Here is a 27,655-nt window from a genome sequence, read left to right as displayed (position 1 = left end):
AATACCGTAAAGTACTTGGGGGTCACATTAACGCAGTCTTTAAAGCGGGATGTCCATATCGATCATATTTCTAGATGAGCATTCAAGGAACTAGGTTTTTTAAGGAGAAAGCTAGTTATTACATCCCCCCAGGTGAGACTAACCAGCGTACAAAACACTTATTAGACCCATCTTTGAATATGCAGCAATAGTCTGGAACCCGCACCAAAAGCACTTGACCGATATGTTAGAAAGAATCCAAAACAGGGCACTTACATTTCTTTATTTAAAGTATGCCAGGCTAGAGAGCGTTACTGCGCTCCATATGCAAGCCTGTATCACAACTCTGGCTAGCCGGCGTAAGCAACCTGCCTAAAGTTTCTTTTCCTTCTTTCTCACAATTTAGTAAATATAAATAAGGACGAATACGTGAAATCTCCAAACCGTCACTCAAGTAGAAATAACCACGAGATATGTATACACCCCTTCCTCCCGCACTGTAACACATTTAAGTATTCATTCTTCCCTTTAGCTATCAAAATGTGAAACAACCTGCCGAATGACGTCAATGCTGAAGCAGTTGACACATTTTTGTCACTCGTAGAATCTTATTCCGAGTTACTGCATGAAGCCGCTAGTGTTTGGCGCGCAAAGAAAAGCGAAAACAATGCATCACGTATGTATTTACACGTTCTGTTCAAACAATTTTTCCTTTTTCTTCTTTGTGTTCTCTTTACATTACCGCTTTCACACAGTACATAACCTTTTACTACCGCATCCTTATTTATCATACACATGCTTACAAATACTGGTATGCCCACTGAAATATTCAAATTAATTGTTTTTTGAACTTTCCTATGCTAACTTGCTAATGGCCTTTGCAAAAACAAAACAAATTTTTTATGAGGTGCACATAAAAATGGACAGCTTTCTTGCACTCATCAATGTTTAACAATCCAAGTGCAAAAGACAGATTCATTTTGTCTTCATTTGTTGAGAAATGACACTGGGATGACTGAAAGCTACTGCACAAAAAATGAAAGCTCAGAAAACAGAGCTCAAGGCCTGATATTTTTGAAATTTTTTATGACAACACTCTAGGAAAGTACTGTATTCTCGATTTCTATGGCGTATTTTGTTATAATATTTCACCACGAGGTAAATGAAAGTCCGAGGATCGCAAAAAAAAAAATCGGATAATCGAAAATTTTGACCAGTTTGACCACTTCAATAGCCTTCGCACTTTTGCTTCGCATGAAATCTTCCCTTGAGGGGAGATTTCTCCTCGAAGGAATCCTTTTTATTATTTGCACTAGAGATTTCAAATATGGCACTAGTTTTGATGTAGCTATTAAAGCTTTTGAGTTACGTGATGCATAATGGCAAAGTCCAATAAGCTTTGTGGGCACTTTTTTTATCTACATAACTTTCAGAAAAAGCGTCGTGCTGTAGCTTGTTAAGCTCTTTGTAGATTGCAAAGTGCTGACATAGAGCCAAACAGTGTGTACAATTACAGGAACTATGCAATAAAATTAGAACATTTCAACGAATTTTGTTTTCTCTATTCTCAGAAACATAACCTCGTACTTTCCCAACTACTGCTGGGAGATATTGCAATTTCAAGTATATTATCAGCAATGTACGTATCTCCCGTATCTTTATGTACGCCAAATTTTGTTAGTATATGACAATTATAGATGTACAAGGTTATCTTCGTGGGAGTGCGAAAAAAATTGTTGAAGTTTCACAATTTTTTTTTTTTTTCATAGTTCCAGTACACGCTGCGTGGATATATCACGGCACTTTCCGGTCTACACAGAGCTAAATAATCTACAACAAAATGCATTTTGCGCAAATTTAATACACAATAAAGTGCCTGTTTGATTTTATTTTGCCTTGTGTAGGCCATAACTCAATAACTATAACACTTACTAATGACACATTAGAAATTTGCTTAAAAAACTGTACAAATTGGGCTACTTTTCAAATCACTAGACCAAGTATTAAAAAAATGTTTTTTCGAGGAGTATCTAAGAATTGTCATCTCACTGTCGTCATGCCATCGTCACATGACGATACCGCTTTTGTCGTTCCATCGACGTCAATTTTCCGTCACTCAATCGTCACCACTGCGTCGGTGTCACACATCCCGTCATGCTCATGGGCACCCTTGGCAACCAAATGCCACAGCAAAGTGGGACAATAGCAGAGTATATTGCATATAGCTGAAGCAACGGAAATGTCGTAATGACCACTACAGTTGTTAAATAAACATGACTCCAGAAATCCAGTGTGTTGCTACATAGCTCGAATTATAATCGCATTATCGTCAACAGTCATTGTAAGATGAGCTCAGTCGTAATTCTTGTTCCCAATTTTGAAAACAACACAATACAAATGTGCAATTTTTTCAAATGCTGCCGTGTATTTCTTTTGTAATATTTTGTTATAATAAAGGAAAGTCTTAGGATTGCGGCAAAAAAGTCAATTAAACATAGAATATTTAATTGAGGCGGCAACTTCAATTTTTTTTCGTTTTTGGGTGATGCGAGGTTAGGGTGATATGAATTTTAGTGCCATCCCGAGAGATTCATATCATCAAGATTCTAACGTATAGTGGCAGACTTATGTTTGTGTTGAATCTATCTTCAAGTAAATTTTGTCATTTTTTTCCTTGCACAGCATCAGAAAGGACCAGCCTTTCCATCAAACCACTGCAACCACCTGCCCATCAATTCCAAGAAAGTTGATCTTTGTTATTATGACGTGACATTTTTGTTATATTACTGTGAAAATAACCACTGGTGTAACATGTCAAAACCAAGTTATATGCGCTGTCTCAGGCACCGACAATGAGTCAAGATGCTAGGTGGACTGAGGGTACATTGAGGCAACGCTAAGGGTGGTGAACAGCATTCTATATGCCTGTAGTGACAAATGTGGTGGCCTCACCTCCAGTGGCAATGGTGATGTTCCGCACTGGGTGACCATAGAAGGGGAAGTCGAAACTCAAGTTCACCGTCTAGAAACACAAACAAAACAGACACAATGCACTTAAAGTACACAGTACATTCTCTCTCCACGCAAAGTTGAAGCAAACGGCAAACCAAGCTTTAATTATCGCTCTAGTCAAGTATACCAAACTACAGACATCTGTTATGAATTTCCACTATGGTCAGGGAGCAGTGCCCAGCAACACTCACAGGTTCCCGAGAAAATGGAAAGGGGCACGGCCACCACTACATACAGCCACGTTGAGATTGTGTGTTTAGTTTCCACTGGATATGCTGTCGCGTTATCCATTCACTTGTGGGAATTATGAAGGTTCATATTTTCCTGCGTCCTTAAGCTCGCCACGAAAGTGAGGAGAGCAGACGCCTTTTCCCCTCTTCCCGTGCGGGGAGCCAAACGGCTTTTCGTGCGGTGGCGCGACCCTCTTAGAAACCGGTTGCAAACGCAGCGATGACGTGTATGCGGAGCCCCGCGCTCATTGGACCGAGCCAAAAACAAGGTGGGGCGGTCTAGATCGGCGCGGCTGGCGAACGTCGGTAACGAGGGAAGACTGGGAGCCACGATGAAGGAAGGAGCTCAGGTAAACATCTCGTTCCCATCCTTTGTCATGCCCTGCTATTGTTCGACCACTATCGACCCCGGCAAACGTCGCGGTTGAACCTAGCCTGCTTCCACGCGAATCCCCTGAAGCGATAAAGGTTGTTGTGCTTGTTATTCTATCGTGTGTTGTCGTGTTTCTGCTTGTCTTAGTGCCACCAAAGCCTGGCCGTACGGCAAGCACAAGGGAGTCGACCGTCAAGCCTAAGCCTTACGTACAAAGGCGGCTTGAGAGAACCCGGAGACTACACACTTTGTGCCTCTCAATCTTGGACAGGAACAAACCCACAAACCGACATCCCCTTGCAGTTCAATAAATCGTAAGGACAAGTTGGCTTGAAGAATGTTTCAAGCCATGACTCCTTTCTTGTCACTCTCATGCTGCTTCACAGACAAAATATTTTGTCAACCTCAGTGCCTTGCAGTGGTTTCACAACAACCTCACGAAAGGTGAGAGAGATAAACAAAGTGAGGGGAATTTCTCTTTTTTACACGTTAGAAGTTTTCATAAAGGTTTCCAATGAGAATGACACTCCTGCTTCTCTTGGTATGCTTATCTTGCCATGTTGTACTTTAAATGGAGTCAAGTACTGTACAAAAAGTTTACAGTGACCATTGTTAAAAACCGCCTTCGATTTCAAATCATCTCGAGCAACCAACCAAAGTACGGCTGGACGAAATAAACGTGTTGTTCAGCTGGAAGTGCAAAGCACTAACAGTAACACTTTGGATGACTACGGAGACCTGTCATTTGCAAATCTTCCTTTTTCTTTGATTTCATTTCAGGCCTCAAATGCATTCTGTCCAGTTCTTCCCCTCAGAGCTGTCTCACTTCGTTTGGGTTGACAGTGTCCTCTAAGAAGCTGAAATACTTTGAAAAGCCTCAGCATAAGGCCCTTGGTATTTGAAACGATGAAAAAAGTTGCAGCTTTGCCTGAAAGGTGAAGCATCAATTGTGATAGCAAATTATTAGACAGCACACAGTCAAGATCGATTTTCAGGACGCTCAATTTTTCGGACATGCCCGATAATTCGGACGCCTTCGCGGCACCGCCACGTACCCCATAGAGTCAATGTATAAAAGCTAGGCTTGTGCGAATAGTTCTTTTTTGGTTCGAAGCGAATTCGAAGCGAATAGTAATTCTTCTCAAATAATTTCGAAGCGAATACTTTGAATAGTAGCAAGTAAAGAAAAAAAAAAACAGCATAAGGCTAAGGTCTGGGACTTTTTCAAGGAAAGTAAACAACTTGATTATTTACGAAAATCTACAAAGTTTTGTGCAAAAACACTAGCTGTTCCACATGCTGGGGTTTGAGGTGCTCCTTTCTGCAGCTTACAACGGCTCCTGCAGTGGAAAAAAGCCTTTCACTTCTTGTCTGGGTTGGTATCGAAAGATACCTACGGGCAGCTGCAACCAGGGTTGGGTAAAGGTGGCTGCCCTTGCTTTTCCACCACACAAGGGGGTCTTTGGACCGGGAAAGAAGGGGGGGCCTACAAGTACCCAGCAATCTCATCCGAGATTGTACGGCTTGACTGATGATGTGCACGCGACCTGAAGTGTGTAAAAGCACTCACACAGAGTCTGCAGAGCAGGTGCTGTTCTCACTTGTTGCTGTATCATGTTGATAAACTGGCACAGTCTCTTCTGCTGCCGTTGTGAGTAGAGTGAACGCCCATTGCTTTGCGGGTCATTCAGCATAACAGACATCTTTGTATCTAGGATCGACCAACAATGCCAATGCAGGAAGGCGTGACATCTTGATATTAGGGAACCTCGTCTTGATGCTATGCAAAAGGCCTGAGGCAAACAATGCTGCCTCACCACCTTCGGAAACATGTTCAGCTAGAACCACCTCGGTACGCTGCAACAGGGGAATGACTAGTGACAGCGTGGGATATCAGACAGTTCAGTTGTGGCATGGTCAAGTGGCTTCAAGACTTGCACTGCTGCATTCATAAGATTCCACTAGCTTGCATTCAAGTTTGGAACTGCGTAAGATTCTGAAAGTTCTACAGTGATGACCGTACGGAGCTTCACGAGCCTGGCCATCATGGCATGCTCACTGTTCCATCGCGTCGGGACGTCTTGTATAACCTCGAGAGGGTCCAGCTGCATGTTTCTCTGAATTTCCTGAAGCCGTCCTGGGGCCTTGGCACTCCGTTTATATCTAGTCACAATCGCTCTGATTTTGCAGAGCTGCAAAAACCCTGCCACTTCTCTTTTGGCATCACTGACACACAACTGAAGGGTGTGTCCGAAACACTGCACACCATTCCAGGACGACCGTGCTACTGCAGAAGTAAAGTTCCTTCCATTATCGGTAACGATGAAGATCAGCACAGTAGCGTGGGCTGGAAGTTCCCACTTCTCGATGACACTTGCTATAAATAGCTCCAGGTTTGCTGCAGTGTGAGACTCTGTCATCTCCGTGCAAGCCAATGCATGCACGTGTAGCACGAAAGCACTGTCCATGACGTGACAAGTTACACAAACGTAGCTGTCATTTGCCCGCGATGTCCAACCATCAGTTGCGATTGAAAGCGACTCCACTCCGCTTGCAAAAATGTCCCCGAGCTTCTTTTTCACCTTCTCTTTGCTTAATGCGTAGAGGTCTGGAATAATGGCTCTCGAGAATGTTGTCCGAGACAGCACGGCATAATCCGGTATAGCGAACCTCATGTCATCGAGGAAACCCGGTTCTTCGGCAATCTTGTAGGGGTGCATACCACGATCTACGAAGCGAGCTATTATTTTCGTCATCTGTTGGGCTTTTGGGGCCAATGTTTTCATTTTCGGCTTGCAATTGTCGGCTATGGATGGCTGTTGACCACTTGCTTGCCCCCTTGAGCTTAGATGGCCTTTCGCATGCGTCCCGCTTCTCTTGGTAGTCTTTGTGCAAGTCCGGGTGTCTCCTTAAATGCGTTGCTAGGGTTGTTGTCGTGCTTGTCGGGGTCTTTAGGACTGCCTTGCATTTAAGACATCGAGCTTCAGTTCCCGATGGAATCTTTAAAAAAAAGTTCCAAATCGGATTGCTGGCCGCATGCAAGTCCCCCATGGTGCTCTCTGAAGTGGTACAAGGCAGCTGGGATTGATCAAATGCCGCCGCAGCAGAGACAGAGTCGCCCGCTAAACGCAATCGACCACAACACCACGCCGTCGAGATGCGTGTTTGTACTCCTTTGTTCTGAGTATAGTTCTGTTTTCCTGGCTTGGTTTGGATTGGATTGGGAAAAGTATTACTGAATCCAAAACTTCCGAAAACGCCTTCTCTCTGCCGCGTGTGGCTATTCGTTCGAGCCGAATACTTCGAAATTTCCGAATAACAAAATTAGAATCGAAGCGTATATCGAATAGCGCATTATTCATTCAACTATTCAAAAATATTGAATATTCGCACAAGCCTAATAAAAACGTCTGAAATTTCGGACGCAAAAAAACTTCATCCGATTTTACGGACTTTTTGCCACGACCGGCATTATTTGTAGCCACCACCGCCGCCATTGTGATTATCGCACCTCCTCGAACCGGCGCTCTCGTGCACAGATCCGCTGACAACTGCAGCCACCACCGCGTTAACTCTAGGCCTAGCTACTTCGACGTTTGCTACCAAGCTTCTTTCTGTGCGGCACCATGTTTTTCATTGAACAATTCACCACTGTCAACAATGGCATCGAGTGCGCTTTTGTAATTTTCCCTATTGGCTTCAAAGTTTGGAAAGCACAGCGCATTGCATAATGCCGGTTCCCAAAAGTCAGCTTTACCTTAGTACAGCAATGTTACACAGTGAAGCGTACGCGAAGTATTGTGGTGAATCATCAAGAGTGAGAAGGAGCGATTGTGAGGGGACACAGTATGTATTCCTTAATTATACACGCATGCAACCTCTGCCTCCTATCACAGTACGAGCTACGATACCCCTAATAAGTCTACTGGCAGGCCTTCAGAGCTATTTCAGACGTGCCTGTAGCCCTTTGGGACAGTAAAAGGCATGCATTCGTTTTATCGGACGGCCCGATTTTTCGGACGTTTTCGCAGCCTCTAGGGAGTCAGAAAAATAGGACGTTGACTGTATGCGAAATAAGTAGGGATGGGCGAATATTCGGTATGGTCGAATATTTAATCGAATAATTCTATATTCGTTAATTACTTCGATTTGAATGCAGGTATTCGATATTTTCAAATTATTCAGCACTCCCGAATAAGCAGCCAGAAGCCACAAACAGCCAGTACACATCTCGGAGGCTATGCTTCACATCATGGCTGCCATACATCAACTATAAATCTCGAAGGCTATATGTTTTTGCATTAGTGAGCCGGAAATGTGCGACGCCAAAGAGCAGAAACGGCGCTAGCGTACAACCGAAACGAATCGGCGGAGTCTGCATCGCCATAGTCATCAGCGGAAATTGTTCGAGAATGACAGCAACGACGGAATGCTTCATGCCTATTTGTGCCCTTTATTGCATTTACCGCCATGCATAACAACGCGTTTGCCGCGGGATTTCATAGTCGCCATCCATGATCGTGTCGATAGCTGCCGCGGTTCCTTCCGCAGCGGTTGCGGCAAAAAGTAGTTTCGTTTTGACTCAATGTGCACGTCGGCCGAGTGACTAAGAAGCTGCGTAGGGGCCATCTATGATCGCATAAATAACGACCCCGATTTTGTCTGCAGTTGTTGCAGCAAACGGTAGTTTCGTTCTGACTCGGTGCGTGTGTCGGCTGCGTGCCTTAAGCACTGCAAAGTCGCCGCTCCTAAACTCGTCGACAGTGGCTGCGGTTGCAACAAACAGTTTCGGTTTGACTCGGTGCAAAGCTGTCAAGGATGAAGAGCACTGGCTACATCGCGATGGACGTGTGATCGGTTGGCGGTCAGCTTACTGGGGAAAAAATAATCGGGATGTGCGCACGGAAGTGCAAAGCCTGTCGCAAATGATGACGCGCGCCGCGTCCGTGCTGCGAAGGAAGTCGCAAGGTCTCGATCGCCGCTGCGAGAGCCAATCAGTCACGAGATGACGAGAATTGCAGCTTCCGCACTGCTTTTGTGCAAAATAGCAAAAGGATTTGCTCATCCATTACACTAATAAAATCATGCTGACGTAGTAAGCATTTGCTTATTGTTTTCTGGATACCCTGATAATTCGGCATTCAGTTAATTCGAATTAACTCGTGAAATTCGAATTAACTAAGTTTTACTCTAATACGTGATATATACTATTCGAACTATTCGACTCGAAATTATTCGACCAAATCACTATTCACTTCGAATTCGCTTCGAACCTCAAGTTCACTATTCGCCAATCTTTAGAAATAAGGATAGCAGCTTTATTGGCTACATAAACTTGTAAACATTCCCTCACATTAACAAGCATGGTGTCATGCGTGCACAGGCAAACTGAACACATCTCACTCGATGACCGCGGACACTCACTGTCAAAACACTGGGGGTGAGGAAGAGCGGCAGCAGCAGCGAGCAAATAGACCTTCGTGCTGCTTCTCAATTCAACGCTGACTCAACGGCAAGAACACAGCGCACAAAAAGCTATCATCGCTCGGCGCGCCTACACTCTGTACTCATCGCAGATCGCTTTCAAGATGGGCCCAGGCAGCTGCGCTACATGCGTCCGCCGCCAAAGTAGAACCAGGTCGCGTATTTCTATTTGCGCTCACGCACAGTGCTCGACCGCTGGCGCCACGCTACGCCACTCGCGCGTACCATGTTTCTAGCCGCCACCGTTGAAACGGAGGAGGCGTTGACAGAGAACACGCTGGGCTGGTGGTGACTAGCCTGCTGTTAGGGGATTGGTGGTATTCCTAAATTAACGCATCACTGTTTTGATGATCCAAATATAATCTCACTATCAGGGAGGGAGCAGTTTACCTGACTGGAGCAGTATTTTTTTTATTTGGGGTGTTGCTACGCTGCGCTCCGCAACACCCCAACGACCGCCGCTTCGCGTCGGCGCCCGGCACCACGGCTTCCGCCGTGGCACCGGGGTTCAACCGACCGCGCTGGCAAACGGAGAGGAAAAAAAAAAGGAAAAGCGTGATATTAAAAAAAAAAATTCTAGCCAGGGCGGGATTCAAACCCATGTACGCATGATCCCGAAGCGAGCGCCGTAACTACTCATCCATACAGCCACGCTTTCAAGGCCTGCATTCATGCGAACCATACGATTGCGTTCGAACGCCGAAAGAAACCACCTAGAAACACAGTACGTGCGAGCGGCGCAGCGTGGCACCAGTGGTCGAGCACTGTGCATGGGCGTAAATTGAAATACGCAACCAGGTCTGCACAACTAATAATTCAAAAGTTTTCAATTATTTGGGTTAAAATTGATAGTTGATGCCCGGCACTAGTAGAAATATGCTTGAATATGAAGGCTTGGCAATGCTGCGAAGCAACTTACGGCTGCCCGTCGGTGCGACACAGAGAGCATGTCATGGGTGATGACATGCTCGCTGGGCAGCGCATCCATGTCGGTCCAAAGGCTCCGCACCGTTGCAGGGTCCACGTAGAAAGTGGTGTTGTAATAGTCATGGTGATCCTGCAAGAAGACAAGACAGACCACGTTTTTGTGACAATGCAGTGAATAATGTGCGGCTCAAACAGCAAGTCTTAACAGAGCAAGCACTTCTTAACCCTTTGGGTGGACAGTGTGACATCTCACTTTGCAAGGCAATGTCACTGAGCAGTAGCGGCGAAATATATACATACAAAAACTACAGACAAGCCCATGTATAATGATCTCACTAATAGCGATTTCTAGGCTTCCGCAAATGTTTCTCAACAACCGAAAGGAGTCTATGAGAGAACTGTCCGTTTATAACGACCCGGTGCCCTGCTCAGTTAAAACGAATGGAATAACTGGCAGCATGGCAGCGTTTCGACAAGCAGGGAAAGGGGATGACGAGACGGGGATTGCCCAATGCCAAATTGTCTGCCTTCAGCTTTGTAGCTCGCTTAAGCATTTTGTGAGTGCCAGAGGCTTTACCTACAACCGCATCTACAGCTTGACAAACTCTGAAGTACTATTGCCGGGTGGAAACTACTTAGGAAGAGCTCACCAATGCATGCCAGTAAATGTAGTGCGCACCATTTTTGAAAATATATCTGCACGATGCGCCCCTAAATCTAACATTGTGGGAATCCTTCAATCCCATGACCATCGCACGCACAGGGTACGTCGTGTCGGGCGCACACGCGCCAGGAAGGGTGGAGAGAGGGGAACTGCACTGACTATTTACTTTCTTTACCTTTTCTTGGCGCTGAGCCGTGCTCCCTCAAGGGCTGCAGAAGATAGCGCCAACCTTTCCTTTTCCAAAAGAACCACTTAGTAGTAGTACCTTTTCAACTATTTTGACAGTGCTGCTCCTTCAGCTCTTTAGCTTTGTGGGGCCTAAGGGCACTTCTCAGCTCCTCAGAGGTGCAGTGCACTGATTGGTGCAACACTGCATTTGTGTCAAGGGAGCACTGACAAATATTTTCCAAGTTCTAAAAACTTTATCACAGGCTTTTTACATGTAAAAGGACGAAACTTAGCTAACATGAAGGCTTGGATACATAAGATATTTCAATTTAATAATACTAAAGCTCTCTCAAAATGCCACCCCGGAGTCACTGGCATTGGCACAATGCCATGACAGAGGAAAATTGGCTTATGTCACATAGGACTAAGGAAAGTTCTGATAACGTTCTAATTAAAAACAAACAAGAGAATTGAATCTTGGCATCACGTGTCTCTTACCACCACGGCATGTAGCAGCCGTGGTGATTACAGGAATGGAGGGCGAATGTAGCATGCCATCAAGACTGGTCTACCTAATTAATGGGCACCAAAACCGGAGCCAGTAAGTGCAGTAAAAACAATAATTTGACCCTCATTAATTTGGACATTCAGACAATTCGGACTCGCCTTCTGATCCTGGCAACCGTATGCATTATTTATTGGCATCAAACTCATCAATTCACAGGTATTTGGCTGGGCACCGACAAATGCAGAGACTCCCGGAGAGCGCCGAGTGCCACGCTTGGAGTGACACAAGTACAAAAGTGGCAACAGCAATCAAAACAAAACAAAGCGGTGGTGGAGCCCTCATTGCCACAGCCATCGGCAGTATACTACTGCACGTGAAAAACAGGAACGCTTCGCACCTTTTTGCAGTTTGCACCACGCTTGACACCATGGTGGTTTCGTCGGGCTACATGCCTTGAGGATTGCATGGTTGCCACTTGACACTAGCAACCACAGATTCATGTGTAGTGTTTGTGAAGGCACATGGTAGTGAAAAGCACGTTTACTTGGATGAACATGTATGTCTCGCGTCGCTGCTGTACTGTGAAAAAAGCAGCGAAGTCCTTGCAGCTGCGTGCACTTAAAAGTCCCAAAGTAAGAATGGCAGCTGCCGCACTGATGTACAGTGAAATCTCAATATAATGAAGTTCAGGGGATCGCGGTAAATGGATCGAACGTATTCTGAAAAGTCGTTATAGTGAAAGCCCCAACATTAACCATTCCAGCCATTAGCCCATCAATTCATAAGTTGTCACCATATGAGCTATCCACGAAGACTTCGATGTTGGCTCTCGGCCCGTACCGTTACTATTTGCCATAGATTCTGGCCCCACGCACCACCGAAGCACCGTGTAATAAGAGTGACGCGCTCAAAAGAGACACTGACGCCGAGAAACCTACCGACAAAAAGAAAGCTCCATGTCACCTCCAAAGCGCAACGTTTCTTGTTTGTTTGTTTTTCACCATCCCTGCCATGGACACTGCAACTGTCTCGCTCGAGGCGGACACCTAAACTATTTTAAAGCACAAGAGCGCGTAAATGACACAGCCCGGAAAGTACTAAGTGTGATCGTGTGACAACCCCGCGAGTATGGAGGTTACAGTTCTCCGTGCGCGTAGCTAGTACGGCCAAAGAAAGCACGAAAGAGGTCCGTGGAAAGAATGGCGGAAGAAGGAAGAGACACGCCTCCATTGCTAGACGACACTTGTTTAGGCGGAACATGTGCTCGTAAAGCCTGATGCGTCGTCGCCTCAACCTAGCTAGTGTTCGAACGGTCCTGCGCGTGACAATTGCGAATTCAGGACTTTCTCGGAAAGAACGGCTCGCCTGACTGTTCAGCTGACGCACTGTTACCTCGTAACAAAAAAGCACGAGTCGAGAGTGAAAATATTTTGTGGTGATGCAGGATAGTTTCGCTCTCGACCTGCGGCTTTCGCTCTTGACCCGATGCGCACCTTCTCGCTTCGCTGGTCCCGCTGCTCTACTGAGCTGCACTATCGGAATATCCGTCCCCGCAGGGCCTTCGGGCACACTGCACCGCTGTAGAGAGCAAGGGCGCCGTCCTAAACCAGGGACGAACCCGTTGCAACGTGCGCTGTTATGTCATCTGCCATCCTTAGGGTTGGCTGCTAAAGAAAAGGCGTGCGCAAAAGAACCTGCATGCACGCACGGGCGACAGCCCTTTTGACATGCCGCTGTCACTGATTCGCGTGATCGTTTCACTGCTTTCAAGTCTTTTTTGGAACTTGTAGAGTGATAATCGTCGGCAATTGGCCTATCGAGAGGCGGCCACCCCGCTTTCTGATGCACCGATGCCGTGTGCCAGCGTACTTTTTTTTCTTTCCCTTAGGCGCCCAGATTTTCTAAGCCCATGTGCCACAGCATCCGCTTTCTGCGCCTTGTCTGCTACCCTCATGTTTGGCTGCCGTGACTGGATACACGGAAATCTAAGAATCCCCAGATTCTGGAATATTAGTTCATAGTACTCTGGCATTGTTAACATGACACGGAAACTGAATAAGGATCGTTATTCTGAAAAGTTCAGTATTCTGAAGTTCATAGTACTGAAATATTTTTAGATTGAAACTATAAGAAGTCAGCGGGGGATTTCTGAAAAGTTTGTTAATCTGAAAAGTTTGTTAATGTGGGGTTCATAGTCACGAGGTTTTACTGTAGTACAAAATAGAAATGGGGGTTGCAGATTTGTTAAGTAAATAAAGTTGAAAATTACATGTTCGTATTCAATTAACAAGCTAGCCCAAGACGAAGCAGTTGATTTTACTTAGAAAACTATCTTCCAAGATCAGAAGCATAATGACACAATGGCTTTTCAAGTAAATTTTGACTGCTGATTGCTATTTTACAAATTTCTTTTTTAATTATAGCATGGTTAAATGACAACCGGCCATATTTCCTTGAATGTGGAAAACGCAATTGTTTCTTCAAGTTTGAAGAGCTAAAAAAAGTCGGCCATAAACCCAGCACTAAATACTATATTATTGCTTGGCAGGTTTACATGTTAGTACAACTTCTTCGATTGTCACCCCCACCATCTCGCAGCGTTCGAAACGTACTTCATGGATGCTTTTCATTCATGACAATACAGCAGTGTGTGTGTGTGTGTGTGTGCGGAAAACTATATTGAAGAGAGAAAATAACAAAGGAGAAGGCTGCCTGTATCACAAAAATTAGTGTCAAGGTTCTCAAAATCTGGATTCAAGTACATGATTTCACCACAGACATGCATGTGACGGGTTTCCAATCGCATGTGAATACTCTACGTGGTTGCTTCCCCCCAAATCAGTTTTGAACAGAATTAAAACCAATATCCATCACAATGTACAAGGTGTTCCAGGTGGATACAAGAAACAATATCAAAGTTCCTAGCAGCTCCGCTTATCTAAAATGCAGCCTGAAGAGCTAGCCTATCGGGGAGGGGGGGGAGGTAACACAACTCCCCCCCTCCCCCAACGTCGATATTTTCAAGTACTGCCAGGAGAACTTCATTACAATTTTATTTACAGATATACAAATGACCACATGAACTTCACGGTCTCACTTTTGCAAGCATTTTGTTGTTGCTAATTTTGCCGTCAAAAATTCTTTAAAATTTAATTAAATTCTCGGGTCTTACGTCCCACAACCACCATCTCATTATGAGGCACACCGTAGTGGGGGACTCCGGATAAATTTTGACCACATGGTTTTTTTTTAACGTGCACCCAATGGACGAGACACGGGCATTTTTGCATTTCGCTTCCAACGAAATGTAGCCGCCGCGGCCTAGATTTTATCCCGCGAACTCGTGCTTAGCAGCGCAATGCCAAAGCCATTCAGCAACCACGGCGATTGTTCAAAAATTCTTCAGATAATGTTTGATTGTAAGAAATTCCATTTCTTTCACATTTTGAGAGGTTCACGTTTCCCAGCGTCTTGAGCGAGCTACACATGGACGAGCGGCACTGCCTCCAACTTGTATTTTCCACAATGTTAAATTGCCGCTCGCACTCTGCATTGCTCTGTGGTATCAACAAAATACTCAGTCATTTCAGCTGAGCACTGCATTAAAAATACTTGAAACTATTCGCGCTGGCGCTCCTCGCTTTTAATGCCATGACTGACCTATGCAATGCGACTGACGCCGAGGAGAACGACAGAGAGTATAGTATTGCTAGTTGCGGAAGCGGCCTTCACTGGCTATAGCTTAATGGGACTAGGGCCACTATGGCCCCCAACAACCCCGTCAGCTGCTCTGCGGTTAACGAAATAGCGCATGTATAGGGTTTCCCTACTACTTTCCTAACAATGTTTTGCGCGATGAACTTTTAACTGGATTATAACTGGGTTGGATATTTTTTTGCCAATGTGGCCTAACAAAGCGCTGGACGCGGGAACGGGACAAAAACAGCAATTTCCGGGAGATTTTCCTGTCAACCATACAACCGGAAGAAATGGTCCAAATCCGGGAGCCTCCCGAATAATACGGGAGACTGAGCAGGTATGCTATCGTATAGTAATTCTCCAGCAACCTCAGTTTGCTTAAAATCACCCAAGTGGACATCAAGTTAAGGTGGCAACATTAAGTCCCCAATGAAAATGCACTGTGCGTCTTCACCGGATAATTACCCACTCAAAGGCTATGGCAAGTGGAACATTGAGGAGCAATGAACGGCAAAATGACCATCCCAATTGATTCATTCTGGGAATTACTCCCCGCGTGCACAACTGAAGAAACAATCAGAAGCAGACACAATAAAGTCAATCTACTGGGGAGAATACTATAAGCACCTTTACTTCCCTTAGCTGCTGAATGCACCAAAAGGATGGCCAGAAGTAAAGACATGATGCCCTCAAGTGCCCATGTCTATACAGTGGAGGTCCCAAAGACATGCCTCGCAAAGCCCAAGTTGCCATCCGGTTAGTCACAGCCCTCCTCCGCTTAAAGTTGCCCTAACATTAGCACTTCGTCCCCTCTTCCTCACACCTCACACAGCAAAGCACAGGGAGCCCTGTACCCTGTACTGAGTGTGGAGAATATTGGGATGCCGGGGCAAGAAATTTGGCAGTCTTGATGCCTTGAGGTAACATACGAAGGTTCATAAGCCAGTTGCCTGCTCCTAAGCTCATGTACTATGTAACGCCTGTGGTTAAGAAGACATCCCACCTGCACTGCCTTGGCTGTGCGTGGCACTGGGTAACACTCCCAGGCCTGATCTTGTACACACACACACAACTAACCGAGAAAGGGGGTTGGAGGATGGCCACTGCAATAGCTTATTTGTTAAAGCACCGCACACCCAACGTGGAAGATGTGGGTTTGGTCCCCACCTGAGGCCAGTTACCTTTACACCCACTTTCATTTCCCTTCCCCTTATTATACATATGTATCAATTAAATATAACTAAATTCCCCTATGCTTTCTCTGGCTTCATTGTCCTTTCGTTTGGTTGTCACACAAACTACGTGGCTTGGTGACTGATTTACGTTTGATATTGATACTCTTCAAGAACAGCGCTGGAGTCTGCTGCACATGAAACCAAATGTACCACCATAAGTAACTGATCCAAGAATATGGCTTCAGCATGTGAAGGGGCCCTCACCGTCTGGTTCTGGTATCCCGGTGGCAGCGTCACGTTGCCCGATTCGACCAGGCTCTCCAGCTCCTCTTCGCTGAGGAAGGATGTCACCAGGGGTGTCACCTGAGTCGTCGTCGACACATTGCCTGCCTCAGTATTGGCGGGCACAACTGCGGGCACAGCAGGGGCACTGGGGGGCACAGTAGGAGATTCAGTGGTAACATTGCCCACCAGATGTTGCTGCGGTGCCGGCTGTGGAACAGCTGTGGTCAGTGGTGCTCCAGCGGCTTGTGTCGGAACTGCAGGCGGCACCATGCCTTCGACTACTGGAGATTCCTTCAGCTTGGACAGCTCTGGCGTTTTTATGAAGGGTGTCTTGGTCGGCATCTTTTTGTTGTCCAGCGTCGGCTTCTTGGTGACTTCAGTGGCACCGGAGCCACGCCGGACACGGTGGAGTGGCACAATATCCTCTCGTGACAGCTCCGCAGCACCGCCAGACACATCATAATGCGTAGCTGCAAGATGGAAAAAACAGTGCTGTTTAAAGTTTTGCCATCACTGGGCTGCAAAAATTAGACAAAAGCAAAGAGAAAAAGAAAACAACTGAATTACAATAAAAACTTTAAAAATTGCCATGTAGCCAGAATTTTCCAGTCAATGCAAAAGTTCATGACATTTTGTTGCTGTGTGTAAATACCAGCTATACCTTTAAGAGCCCTTGTACATTTCTTGGAAAAGCTTCAAGTAATGAGTGCAAGAAACATGCTATCTTCACAAACCAATACAGCAGCTGACACCCATTTTCTTTTAAATTTACAGCTGAAAAATGTTTGTGCTCTTTGGAGCTGCATAAGGCTGTATGATATCCACCTATATCATACAACCAATTTCAAACAATCAATCAATTTTATTTTCAGCAAGATAGTCGGGGGACAACCACGTAAAATGGGGCCAGAAGCAGCTTGAGGGCCCCTGAGGGCGATAACACAAGGCGGCATTTATGCATAACAAGCATGCACAGAAGTTTGGAGCAGTGAAGGAAAAGACGAAGTACAAATTTTAACAAGCATGTGTGTGTATGTATGTATATATATATATATATATATATATATATATATATATATATATATTGTAAGGCAGCAGCACAGTTGTCTCGTCGCCTTTATTCGGCCGAGCCACGCGCTGAACGAAGACGACGCGCACAGTGATGATGATTATGTACAGGTGAAGAAGATGAAGGATTAATATTTTGCTCACACTAATTACCCCCTCGCGCGAAAGCGGCCAACCTGGCCGCTGGTTATAGCGGTGCGGTACGTCGTTGGAAGGGCTTTAGGCGCGAAACGTGGACAATTTCTGTGCCACGGTAGCGGCCATCGGAAGGCGTGACAACGGGAGTGACGCGGTAGTTCACTGGCGAAGTTTGCTCTACAACAGTGTAGGGCCCTATAAAACGCGACTGAAACTTTTTGCACAGGCCAGGAACTCGAGTGGGTGTCCACAATAACACTTCATCGCCGGGGCTGAACTGAACGACGCGGTGAAATGCATCGTAGCGAGTCTTCCTATCCTGTTGACTTGCCTCGGTGTTGAGGCGGGCGCGATGGCGACACGCGGCAAGGCGAGATATTATCTGCTCACTCACTGACGCCGACGATTTCACGGGGGCATCAAAAAAAGAGACGTCGAGGAGAGAGGCCGGTTGACGCCCGTAAACTAGAAAGAATGGTGAGTAGCCAGTAGTGCGCTGTGCAGCGGTGTTGTAGGCAAAAGTCACGAATGGCAGGATGGTATCCCAGTTGGTGTGGTCAGCGTTGATGTACATGGAGATCATGTCAGAGAGAGTTCGATGGAAGCGCTCTGTGAGGCCACAAGTCTGAGGATGGTAGCTGGTAGTCGTCTTATGGATGGTGTTGCATGTGCGGAGGACGTCCCCGAGTATCTTCGACAGAAACGCCTTGCCACGGTCACTCAAAAGGACGCGTGGCGCTCCATGTCGTAGAAAGATGGCTTCCAGGAAGAAAGTAGCAATCTCCTCCGCGGATCCTGAAGGTAGCGCAGCTGTTTCGGCGTACCTGGTCAAGTGGTCAACTGCAGTGACGACCCATCTCTTGCCGCTAGCTGATAATGGCAGCGGTCCGTAGAGGTCAATCCCGATGACCGCGAATGGAGCGTCAGGACAGGGAAGAGGTTGCAGCAATCCAGCCGGAGGTGAAGTGGGCCGTTTGCGGTGCTGACAGAGCGAGCAAGACGCGACGTATTTCGCTACGCAGGTGGCAAGTCCAGGCCAGGAAAAACGACTGCGGATGCGTTCATAGGTCTTGTGAAAGCCGAGATGTCCAGCCGTGGGATCATCATGAAATGTCTTCAATATCTGTTCCCTGAGTGATCGAGGAGCGACAGGAACCCAACGCTGTCCTTCGGGGTGGAAGACATACCGGTAGAGGATTGATTTTTCACACTTGAAGTCCTTTAACTGGCGACGGGCTCGCGCGTTAGGAGGACGAGATGAGCCGTGAAGGCGTTCCATAATTGAGTGGCAGTAAGCGTCGTCGCGCAGGGTGGAAAGAAGGAAGACCGTTGAGAGCGGCGAGTGAAAGAACTGCAGAGGACGCGTTTACAGGCTCGGTGACGGATGGAGGCTGGCCGGGAACGTCAGACTGCGGTGGTAACGGACAGCGGCTGAGAGCATCTGCATCGTTGTGTTTCTTGCCGGATTTGTACGTGACGTCGAAGTCATATTCTTGCAGACGAAGTATCCAGCGACCTAAACGGCCAGATAAATTCTTTAACGTCGACAACCAGCATAAAGCATGGTGGTCGGTCACGACCGTAAAGTGGCGGCCGTGTAAATACGGTCGGAATTTTTGGATGGCCCAAAAATTAGTGGACAGGCGGAGCAAACGGCGACCCGAACGAAGCTCCAGTGGACAGGTAGTGGACAGGCGGAGCAAACGGCGACCCGAACGAAGCTCCAGTGGAACTCGACGGCGTAGAGGTCTAGGGGATCGAAAGCAATCTCCACCACTTTGTAAGGCAGCAGCACAGTTGTCTCGTCGCCTTTATTCGGCCGAGCCACGCGCTGAACGAAGACGACGCGCACAGTGATGATGATTATGTACAGGTGAAGAAGATGAAGGATTAATATTTTGCTCACAATATATATAGCACCGTGTATGCTACAGTACTAATTATATGAGCTAATTCATATTGGATTAGACATGAGGTATGTTCTTAATGCAATGAAAGTTATAAAAGAAATATGCACAAGTAGACACAACATTGCATTTAGGTACGCTGAAATGAAAGAGTAGGGGAAAAATTGCGTGAAATACTCGCTATGGCGTCAAAATGAAGCAAAAAAGTTGTCATGCAACTGTATTTTAGAAAGATAATTGAAATTGGTCAGTCTTCTGCATATTTAGTCAGATATGGGACATTTAAGCAACTGTTCACCATAAGACATGTGCCACTGTGGAACTAACCAACCGTTGGGGAGCCTACTACAAGGATAGATTACCTTCCTTTCACAGTTGCAAATTATCACCAAGAAAATGATGCCTTTGTTCGCGAGAAAAAGGAGTAAAGTAAGTGGAACTCATATTTCAGCATGCAATTTAGACCTGATAAGGAAGAACGAATTCCCTGGTAGAATGTGTGCATGAAATGTTAGCAATGGTTGTTTGCAACGGATTACCATTTTATATAGCAATTAAGTTCTGCACAGATTAGACGACAAGATTGCACCCCATACGAGTCCACGTAAAAATGTGTGCAGAAAGAATTGTAAGAGCTACCTATTAATATTTCAGTGATATATTTTAAGCAACCTCTTCCAGACTTTCCTGACCACGGCTGCTGGGTGTGGCTGTCTTGCAGAATAGCTCACACTTAGAAAAAAAAATTGAATTATGTGCCTGCTGGCGCAATCGAACCTCGGTCCCCAAGCACAGCAGTCCAATGCTCCAATACAAATCACACGTATACTTCTATCATGCCAATGACAACTACTGTATTTACCTGAACCTAACGTGCACTTTTTTCTGAGAACATGGGTACGAAACTTTCCTGTGCATTACAATTGGATATGAAACCAAAATCGCATTCACGGCGTGGGCAACAGCCTATCACCAGAGCCGTCAGATACAGCATTGGTGACAAAGATGTTTTTGCCAAGGTTGGTGCAGGTTCACTTTCTGCTCGACTACGATCTAGAGCAGTATTCTCGGCCCATAACTTTTGGAGATACTATCACTTTTGCCAGATTTCGTGTGACTTGGCACTGAATGAGTCAACATAATCGACCAGTAGGCTCTAACAAGCTGGCCATCTGCACACAGTGCCGGGAATGCTGTCAGCCGCATACTTTGTCACATCCAATGCAGTCTCTCGCAAAAGTGACAGTGGTATCTAAAGTGATCGTTTGAGAATACCGTTCCTGTGTTTGATATCAGAGGCCAATGACTTGAAGATGGCAACGACGGCGCGGCGCTTTCAATGTGAAAGCTCAATTAAAAAAACATTCCCATCTGTGAAGGTAAATTCTGCACATCTTGTGTTTTATAATTGCAGACATGGGGGGCATGCTATACTTTTCTTTTTAAGAATCGGCGGCATGTTATATGGGTGTCCCATGGCACACTTTCGATCACCATCGGGCCCAGTTGGAATCGAATACAGTATAGACCACTTATAACGTAATCTCTTATAGTGCAGGACCGGATATAGTACGGTCTTTTCAGACTCCCCTTAATTTTACCATAGCACTCCATGTATACGCATACCGCTTACACAGTGCAGCCGCGTGAGACGAAATACCGGTTATAATGCGGCTTCCACGGGAAAATCTCACCGACAAGGGCGGTAGCAAGTACGCTTCTCAACGAGGTGCGCCCATCGATCGGAGAGGAGATCAACGTGGGCGATGCGGAGGAGGAGCATGAGACGTGGAGTGCGAGTCCAAGGGCGATAAAATCGTCGCCACGCGCCGTATGTGCGAGTGAAAGTGCGCACGCGTAGTGCGCCTTCACAGAGAGCGAACGCACACCGGAGAGCAAACGCGACTTCCATCGCGCGAAACGCCTTTGGAGTATGGGAGGGAGGGGGGGGCGACGCTATGCTGAGGCACCAAATACCTATCTTGCAACCGGGCGCAACGGGAACGCAGAGAAAGAAATTCATTCCTTTCTCTATGGGGAACTGGCAACGCAATCTCCCACACGAAAGGAGCAAAGCGGGAAGGTAGCACGCGAGTGAGGGAGGGGGCGGCTTCTACTGTGCGAACAAATGCGTTCGCACCTATCTTAAATGCGCGCACAGTATCTTAAAAGCGATCTCCACACGGCTCTGACCTTTGTATGCGCTGTGCTTACGCCGCTCAGTTTCCATTGAAGCGATGGACAGCACGAACCTTCGCTCGCTGCGGCGGCCGCGTTTCCCCACTCCCGCGTTTTGACAGTGGTTGTCTGCGGTCATCGAGTGTGATCTATTCGTTTGCTTGTGTGCGTTGACACCACGCTTGTTAATTCAGTTGGTAAGCGAATGTGTCAAGTTTATCGCGTCGATAAAACTACTGTCCCTACTCCTTATAGCTCTCTACTAATTTGCTATCGCAATTGATGCTTCGCCTTTCGGGCGAAACTAAGACATTTTTTTTATTTTGTCTGCTTCATGCAAAGATTGTGGGTACTTGGACATTAACCTTTCAACATTCGTATATTTAAACGGATGCAAAACTCCCAGTTGCACGCTTTGATTCTCGGATACGTGCGGCTGCTTGGTCTACATGTTTTGCATACATGCAGGGCTAGAAAATCGTTTTGGTTATAGTGCAGTACCGCTTATAGTGCAGATATTCACGACTCTGGCGACTTACGTTATAAACGGTCTACACTGTATTTGGCTCGTGATTGGCTCCTTTCCTCAAGATATGGGAGGGAGCCAATTGTGGTCGAGAATTTCAAAACGGACTGATAGCGGCTATGTGACACCAGTAATATATTCAGGTGCTCTTTTTTTTTTTTTTTTTACTTTAAGCCCATGGAAATCGGATGCGCAGTAGATTCAGGGGGGCGTTCGCATCAGATAAATATGATACCTCTTTTGAGATGATTGCCGCATGTTACATTGCGTAGCACTTGTGCAGGAGAACACATGCACAAACCAGTTTCCCATACGCCAAAGACACAGGAATGAAATGGGCAAATTTATAGCATTTTATTAACCGCCATCACGGAAGCTTCGCTTCATTCACATAGGTTCCAAGATGTGCATTGGATCTGCGAAATTTTTATTAATGCCGTTAAGATAAAAAACAAAACCTTGTGTCAAAACAAAAGAAGAGAGGTAATGGGCTGTTGCATACTTTGAATGAGCTATGTGAATGAGCCATGTGAATGAGCCATGTGGAGCGTGAATGAGCCATGAGGAGCAGACTTCGAATGAGCCATGTGGAGTTTGTAAGCCAATACAATATGGTTTAAAGATTTACCGGACTGTTTTTTTTAAATGTAACTCTGCCTGTGACCACAAACATATCACATATATGCATTCTTCAATATGCAACAGCTCAAATGTAAGGTACCAGTCAGCTCTTATAACCTGTCAACTACAGCAAGCAAACAACCAACAAGACAGTCATTCCCCTAAAGCTCCATTTAATGACTTTTGTGTGCTTCAGATATGCCACTTCTATAGACTATGTGTAATAATAATAATTACTTCAAAAAAAGTGCTACATCCTGCCATAATCGGAGAACATCGCACAGCTTGCACAGCTACTTCACTAAGCGCTCCCTTCAACACGCAGGTGTTTCGTGCAACGTTTCCTGCGTGGTGCGATGGGGTCTGCCTACGTCTAGCACTCTGTGAATGATACGACACAGCTTGCCGCATGTGTATGCTCTGCTTTTGTCCGTATCTACTTGCAGAGACGGCTTTACGGCAAGAAATTTCTTCTTCACCAAATCTAGGAGGTAGCTTTTACCATAGGCAAACAACCAACAACATTAGCTCACTGAAATGAATGTAAAATGCAGTTTGTACAGGAGGTGTGCACTAGAACACAAGGACTGAGTGAGGGCACACAAAGACCCATGCGGGAAGCCTGCTCAGTACGCATTACCAACTCACCCAAGAAGCGAGAATGCCCCAATCTGACAACCACTGTAAACAATCAATCTGAAGAAAATATGTCACCTTTGAAACCATTGGGCTACAACATACAGGGTGACCCAGCTAACTTTAGCCAAGGTTCAAAAATATGCAAAGGACTCTAAAAGAATGCAACCAAATATGTGTTTTTAGCTATTGTATGGAGCAAGTCACACAATTTTTTTGTATTTTGCTTAATTGCATAAATGATCAAGGCGATTTAACCAACTACATTAGCTTCAACTCCAGAGCACAACTTTCAATGAGAAAGTTGTTGAGCATTCTAGAAAATATTTAATTCAGCAGCTTCCGACTTCGTATTTGTTATGGCATCATCGTTTCTGCGTTTTAAAGAAAGTCTGCGAAATATGGAAAAAAAAGGCACGTAACATGGTCGCTTGCATGCCGCGATTGCAGTGCTCTGAAACGCGCCGCACATGATGTAACAGCGCATTTAGTTTGGTATGAATAAATGTGTGTTGTTTAGTGGCGCAAGGACCAACATTTAGCCTGGTGTGCAGCCTGATCTGCTTATCACTATCATGAACTGCTGCAAAGGGAGCAAGCACATCACTGGCATAAATCATGCAATCAACGCCTGCGCAGCTGCCCTGTCACTTTTGTGAAGTGACAGCATGCGCTGTTCGTTAATACATGGCACGTTTGAGAGCACCGCAATCGCAGCACGCAAGCGGGCATGTCACATACTTTTTTCTTTATTATGCAGGCTATCTTTAGGCCACAGAAGAAATTATTACGTAACAACTAGGAAGCTGCAAACTCCTAAATTAGATGTTTCCTTGAGCGCTCTACAACTGCTTCATTAAATTTTGCCATGAAGTTAAAACTTGAAAAGTGGCTGATTAATCTTGACTGATTATTCAATTAAGCAGATTACAAAGAATAATGTGGTTTGCCAATTACAATAACCAACTGCCTGCATCCAGTCGCGTACTCCTATAGTGCCCCGCCTTTTCAAACCTTGGCTAAAGTTAGCTGGGACACGCCGTATATTGCTATCAGGAGGCTTTTGTACATATTACTGAGGCAACAATGCCCACAGCAAAGTGGTATCTTGTAAATCACCGCACCTCAACAGTGAACAAAACATTGCATGTGCTTCTTTTCGCAACATAGTTTTGCACCTTCTCTGCTAAAGTTTTCACAAAGACCGAAGTGTTTATTGCATGCACTGAAGACTATTGTAGCTCCAGCTTACTCTGCTTCTTTCCACTGGTAGTGGGAGACCTAATAAATATAGGGAGTAACTGCGATGCTTGAATGGAGATTCTTTCATTGTTCAGTCATTTCATGGCTACCAGAAAATGCTCAGCAATGGCTACAGCAACGTCTGGAGGTTTTCCATGAGGTACCTGTTTATTGTATTGATATGACATATCAATGCAATGATATATATCAATATAATTCACCAAAGGATAAACACTGGTCAAGTGTTCCGCTATGTGCATGATTATTTAGCTTCTTTTATTGGACTAACGAGCCAGGCAATTAGCAACTTATTGACAATTCTGATGTGTTTCACTCCGAAATGAAGCGACTAGTGTCGATGTATGAGCTTGCAAATGACAATAGATTACTATTTGTGACGTGCAATTACATTTTAGCAATGACCATGCATGCTGATGGTACAAACTCATCTTTTTGAAATGCATGCTTTCCTATATGACTAGTTTGACTGACATGGCTTTGTGTGCTACTGTGCATATGAATAAAGGGTGAGAAGACGCTGTGAATCTCGTTTCTGCAAACACCGTGTCAGAGCATTATAACACGAAGCAATGCTGACGGGTTGTGTACAGACAAGAATATGTGGCAAGAGAACACGCCCAAATAGAACAACAGAACACATCCAACAGCTAGTCATGCACTGTCAAATGAGATCAGTAATGGCTGAATGCACAAGGGACACTAGTCGAGGCAAAGTGGCAACATCTTAGCTCACAAAACATTCACAGGACATGGAACTATGGGAAACAGCAACATTGCTTACACCTTTTGAACTGCCATTGAGGAGTTGAACAGATATTGTGATGTAGACTTCAGCAATATTTTTTGTTCGAGGACATGCTAAGAATTCTTGATTTCTTCGTGATCATTTTTTTTTTTCATTTCTTTTCTAAAAGGGCGACATTATTTGATAAAATGCATGCGTTTTTATTTGAAGGTGTGCTGCAGGCACCACAGCACAGAAACAAACATTCATTAGTGGTACTGATGCAATGGAACGTGTGCAAGAACACAATGAAAGTACCCGTCTTAAAAGCTTCTGCACAGTAACCTGTGCACTCGCGAATGACAAGAGTTTTGTTTACAGAGGCTACCAACCATGCAAATTGTACTCACATTAATGAATCCCTGGTTGGCACTTCTTCAAACAAAAGCAAAACAGAACTAAACTATCTGCATTTTCATGTGCAGAAGCAGAGACTGAATTGAGTACAGGCACCTGCTGAGCTGCATTTGATAAATAGGCTTCACGTGGTGTAGAGCAACAATCGCAGATGAAAGCATAGGCTCGGGATCATCACTCCCGTGTGCCAAGAGCTTTATTTCTGCTTGAGAACTTTGAAAGCCAATGAATTCAGACTCAATTTCATTGCTGACAGCCTGAGTCATTCATTTTCAAACAAAAGGCACATTTTGTTTGAGTTCATTGTTTGAAGTCTTGAAAGACCTGCTGGAGTTATGTATGACAACCAGGACTCTGTGATGCATTGACGTGGTGGGAGTCTATGCAAAGGACTGCTAGCTGCCGTTTCATCTCACACATTGTTGCTGCTGCTTTAGCCAGATTTAGATTGATGACTGCATTGATAGATAGGCTGAAAACAAAGCGATGCCAGAAAAAAGAAATGGTCTGATGCTGCCCAGCATGCAAACAGAGCTCTCAATTATAAAAGAAGGAAAACGAAGGAAACAGTATAGAGAGAACTGCGGCAGGGTGTGATGGATGGGAGTGCCCAAGTTTCGTTTTTACTATAGAAACAGGAAAATAATTTAAAAAGCAAGTAGTTTTATTAATAATAAAAATAAGGCTAATGTTTCCTTCAACGCAGGACAAAGGTATAAAGAAAAAACTAAATGGACTGTATTCCTATGGAAGAAAGCTTTGGAGCTGAAAACATTGTACTGGTAAGCCAGCACCACATTTGGCTAAGCAAAAAATTGATGCTAGCTGCACAAAGACTGTTATGCTCGCATTAAATATTAACTTTTCTCAACAAAAATGTGCAGTGATCTTTAGCGCTTGCCTACATCACGAGCAGCATCATAAATACTTCTGCCGAAGCTGTCCTCCACTCTTGAAGCAATGTCTGATTGGCATCCATGTTTGAATCTTGATGCCCTTTTTGATCAGAAAGGCTGAACATTCATGGAGACCTTGTTAACATAGTTGTTTCTTTTATGTGTTAGCATAGGAGTGTCAAAGTGGAAAAATGTTCTTCTTTCTGGGGTTTTACATGCTAAAACCAGTTCTCATTATGAGGCACGCCGTAGTGGAGGGCTCCGGATTAATTTTGACCACCTGGGGTTCTTTAACGTGCACTACAATGCAAGCACACGGGCGTTTTTGCATTTCACCTCCATCAAAGTGGAAAGACGTATAAGTGTGTGAAGTGTGGGAATCCGGTCAGGTGGTAGAGAGGGGATGAGAGAGCGTAGGAGGGCATATATATATATATATATAAACTTAAAAGAAGTGCAGGCGCACGTAGAAAAGAAAAAAACATTTAATTTCGACGTTTCGGCCGGGGTCTGGCCTTTGTCGAGAGTGCTGAAGGTCGGACCCCGGCCGAAACGTCAAAATTGAATGTTTTTGCTTTTCTACGCATAAACACCGGATATGAAAAAATACTTTCTTCACACATACAGTGCAAGTTACTGACGGTGGTGTGCTCCGGACCCCCTTCAGTTGCAATTTGCTGCTTGAAGAGCCAGGACGCATATTGAATGAGCTCTTGAACTGCACTTGGCAATGCAGTGAACGCGGATTCAATCGATCCGGGGCTCCAAAGAGGTGCA

The 27,655-nt window shown here is 45.2% G+C and overlaps 1 protein-coding gene across 1 annotated transcript in view; it reads right to left on the bottom strand.

The window, feature by feature from the left end:
- Nucleotides 1–27,655, bottom strand: part of LOC119441452 (plexin domain-containing protein 2) — an 86,241-nt gene that overhangs the window by 55,182 nt on the left and 3,404 nt on the right. The window contains exons 2-4 of the mRNA XM_037706069.2: nt 16,484–16,974; nt 9,998–10,135; nt 2,932–3,001 (exon numbers count right to left, since the gene is read on the bottom strand). Coding sequence (XP_037561997.1) covers nt 2,932–3,001; nt 9,998–10,135; nt 16,484–16,974 — 699 coding nt within the window. The remainder of the gene's footprint in view (nt 1–2,931; nt 3,002–9,997; nt 10,136–16,483; nt 16,975–27,655) is intronic.

This window comes from Dermacentor silvarum, chromosome 2 (assembly GCF_013339745.2).
Source record: "Dermacentor silvarum isolate Dsil-2018 chromosome 2, BIME_Dsil_1.4, whole genome shotgun sequence".
NCBI lineage: Eukaryota > Metazoa > Arthropoda > Arachnida > Ixodida > Ixodidae > Dermacentor > Dermacentor silvarum.
Note: the sequence above shows the minus strand (reverse complement) of the source record. Positions and strands in the feature narration are given on the sequence as shown.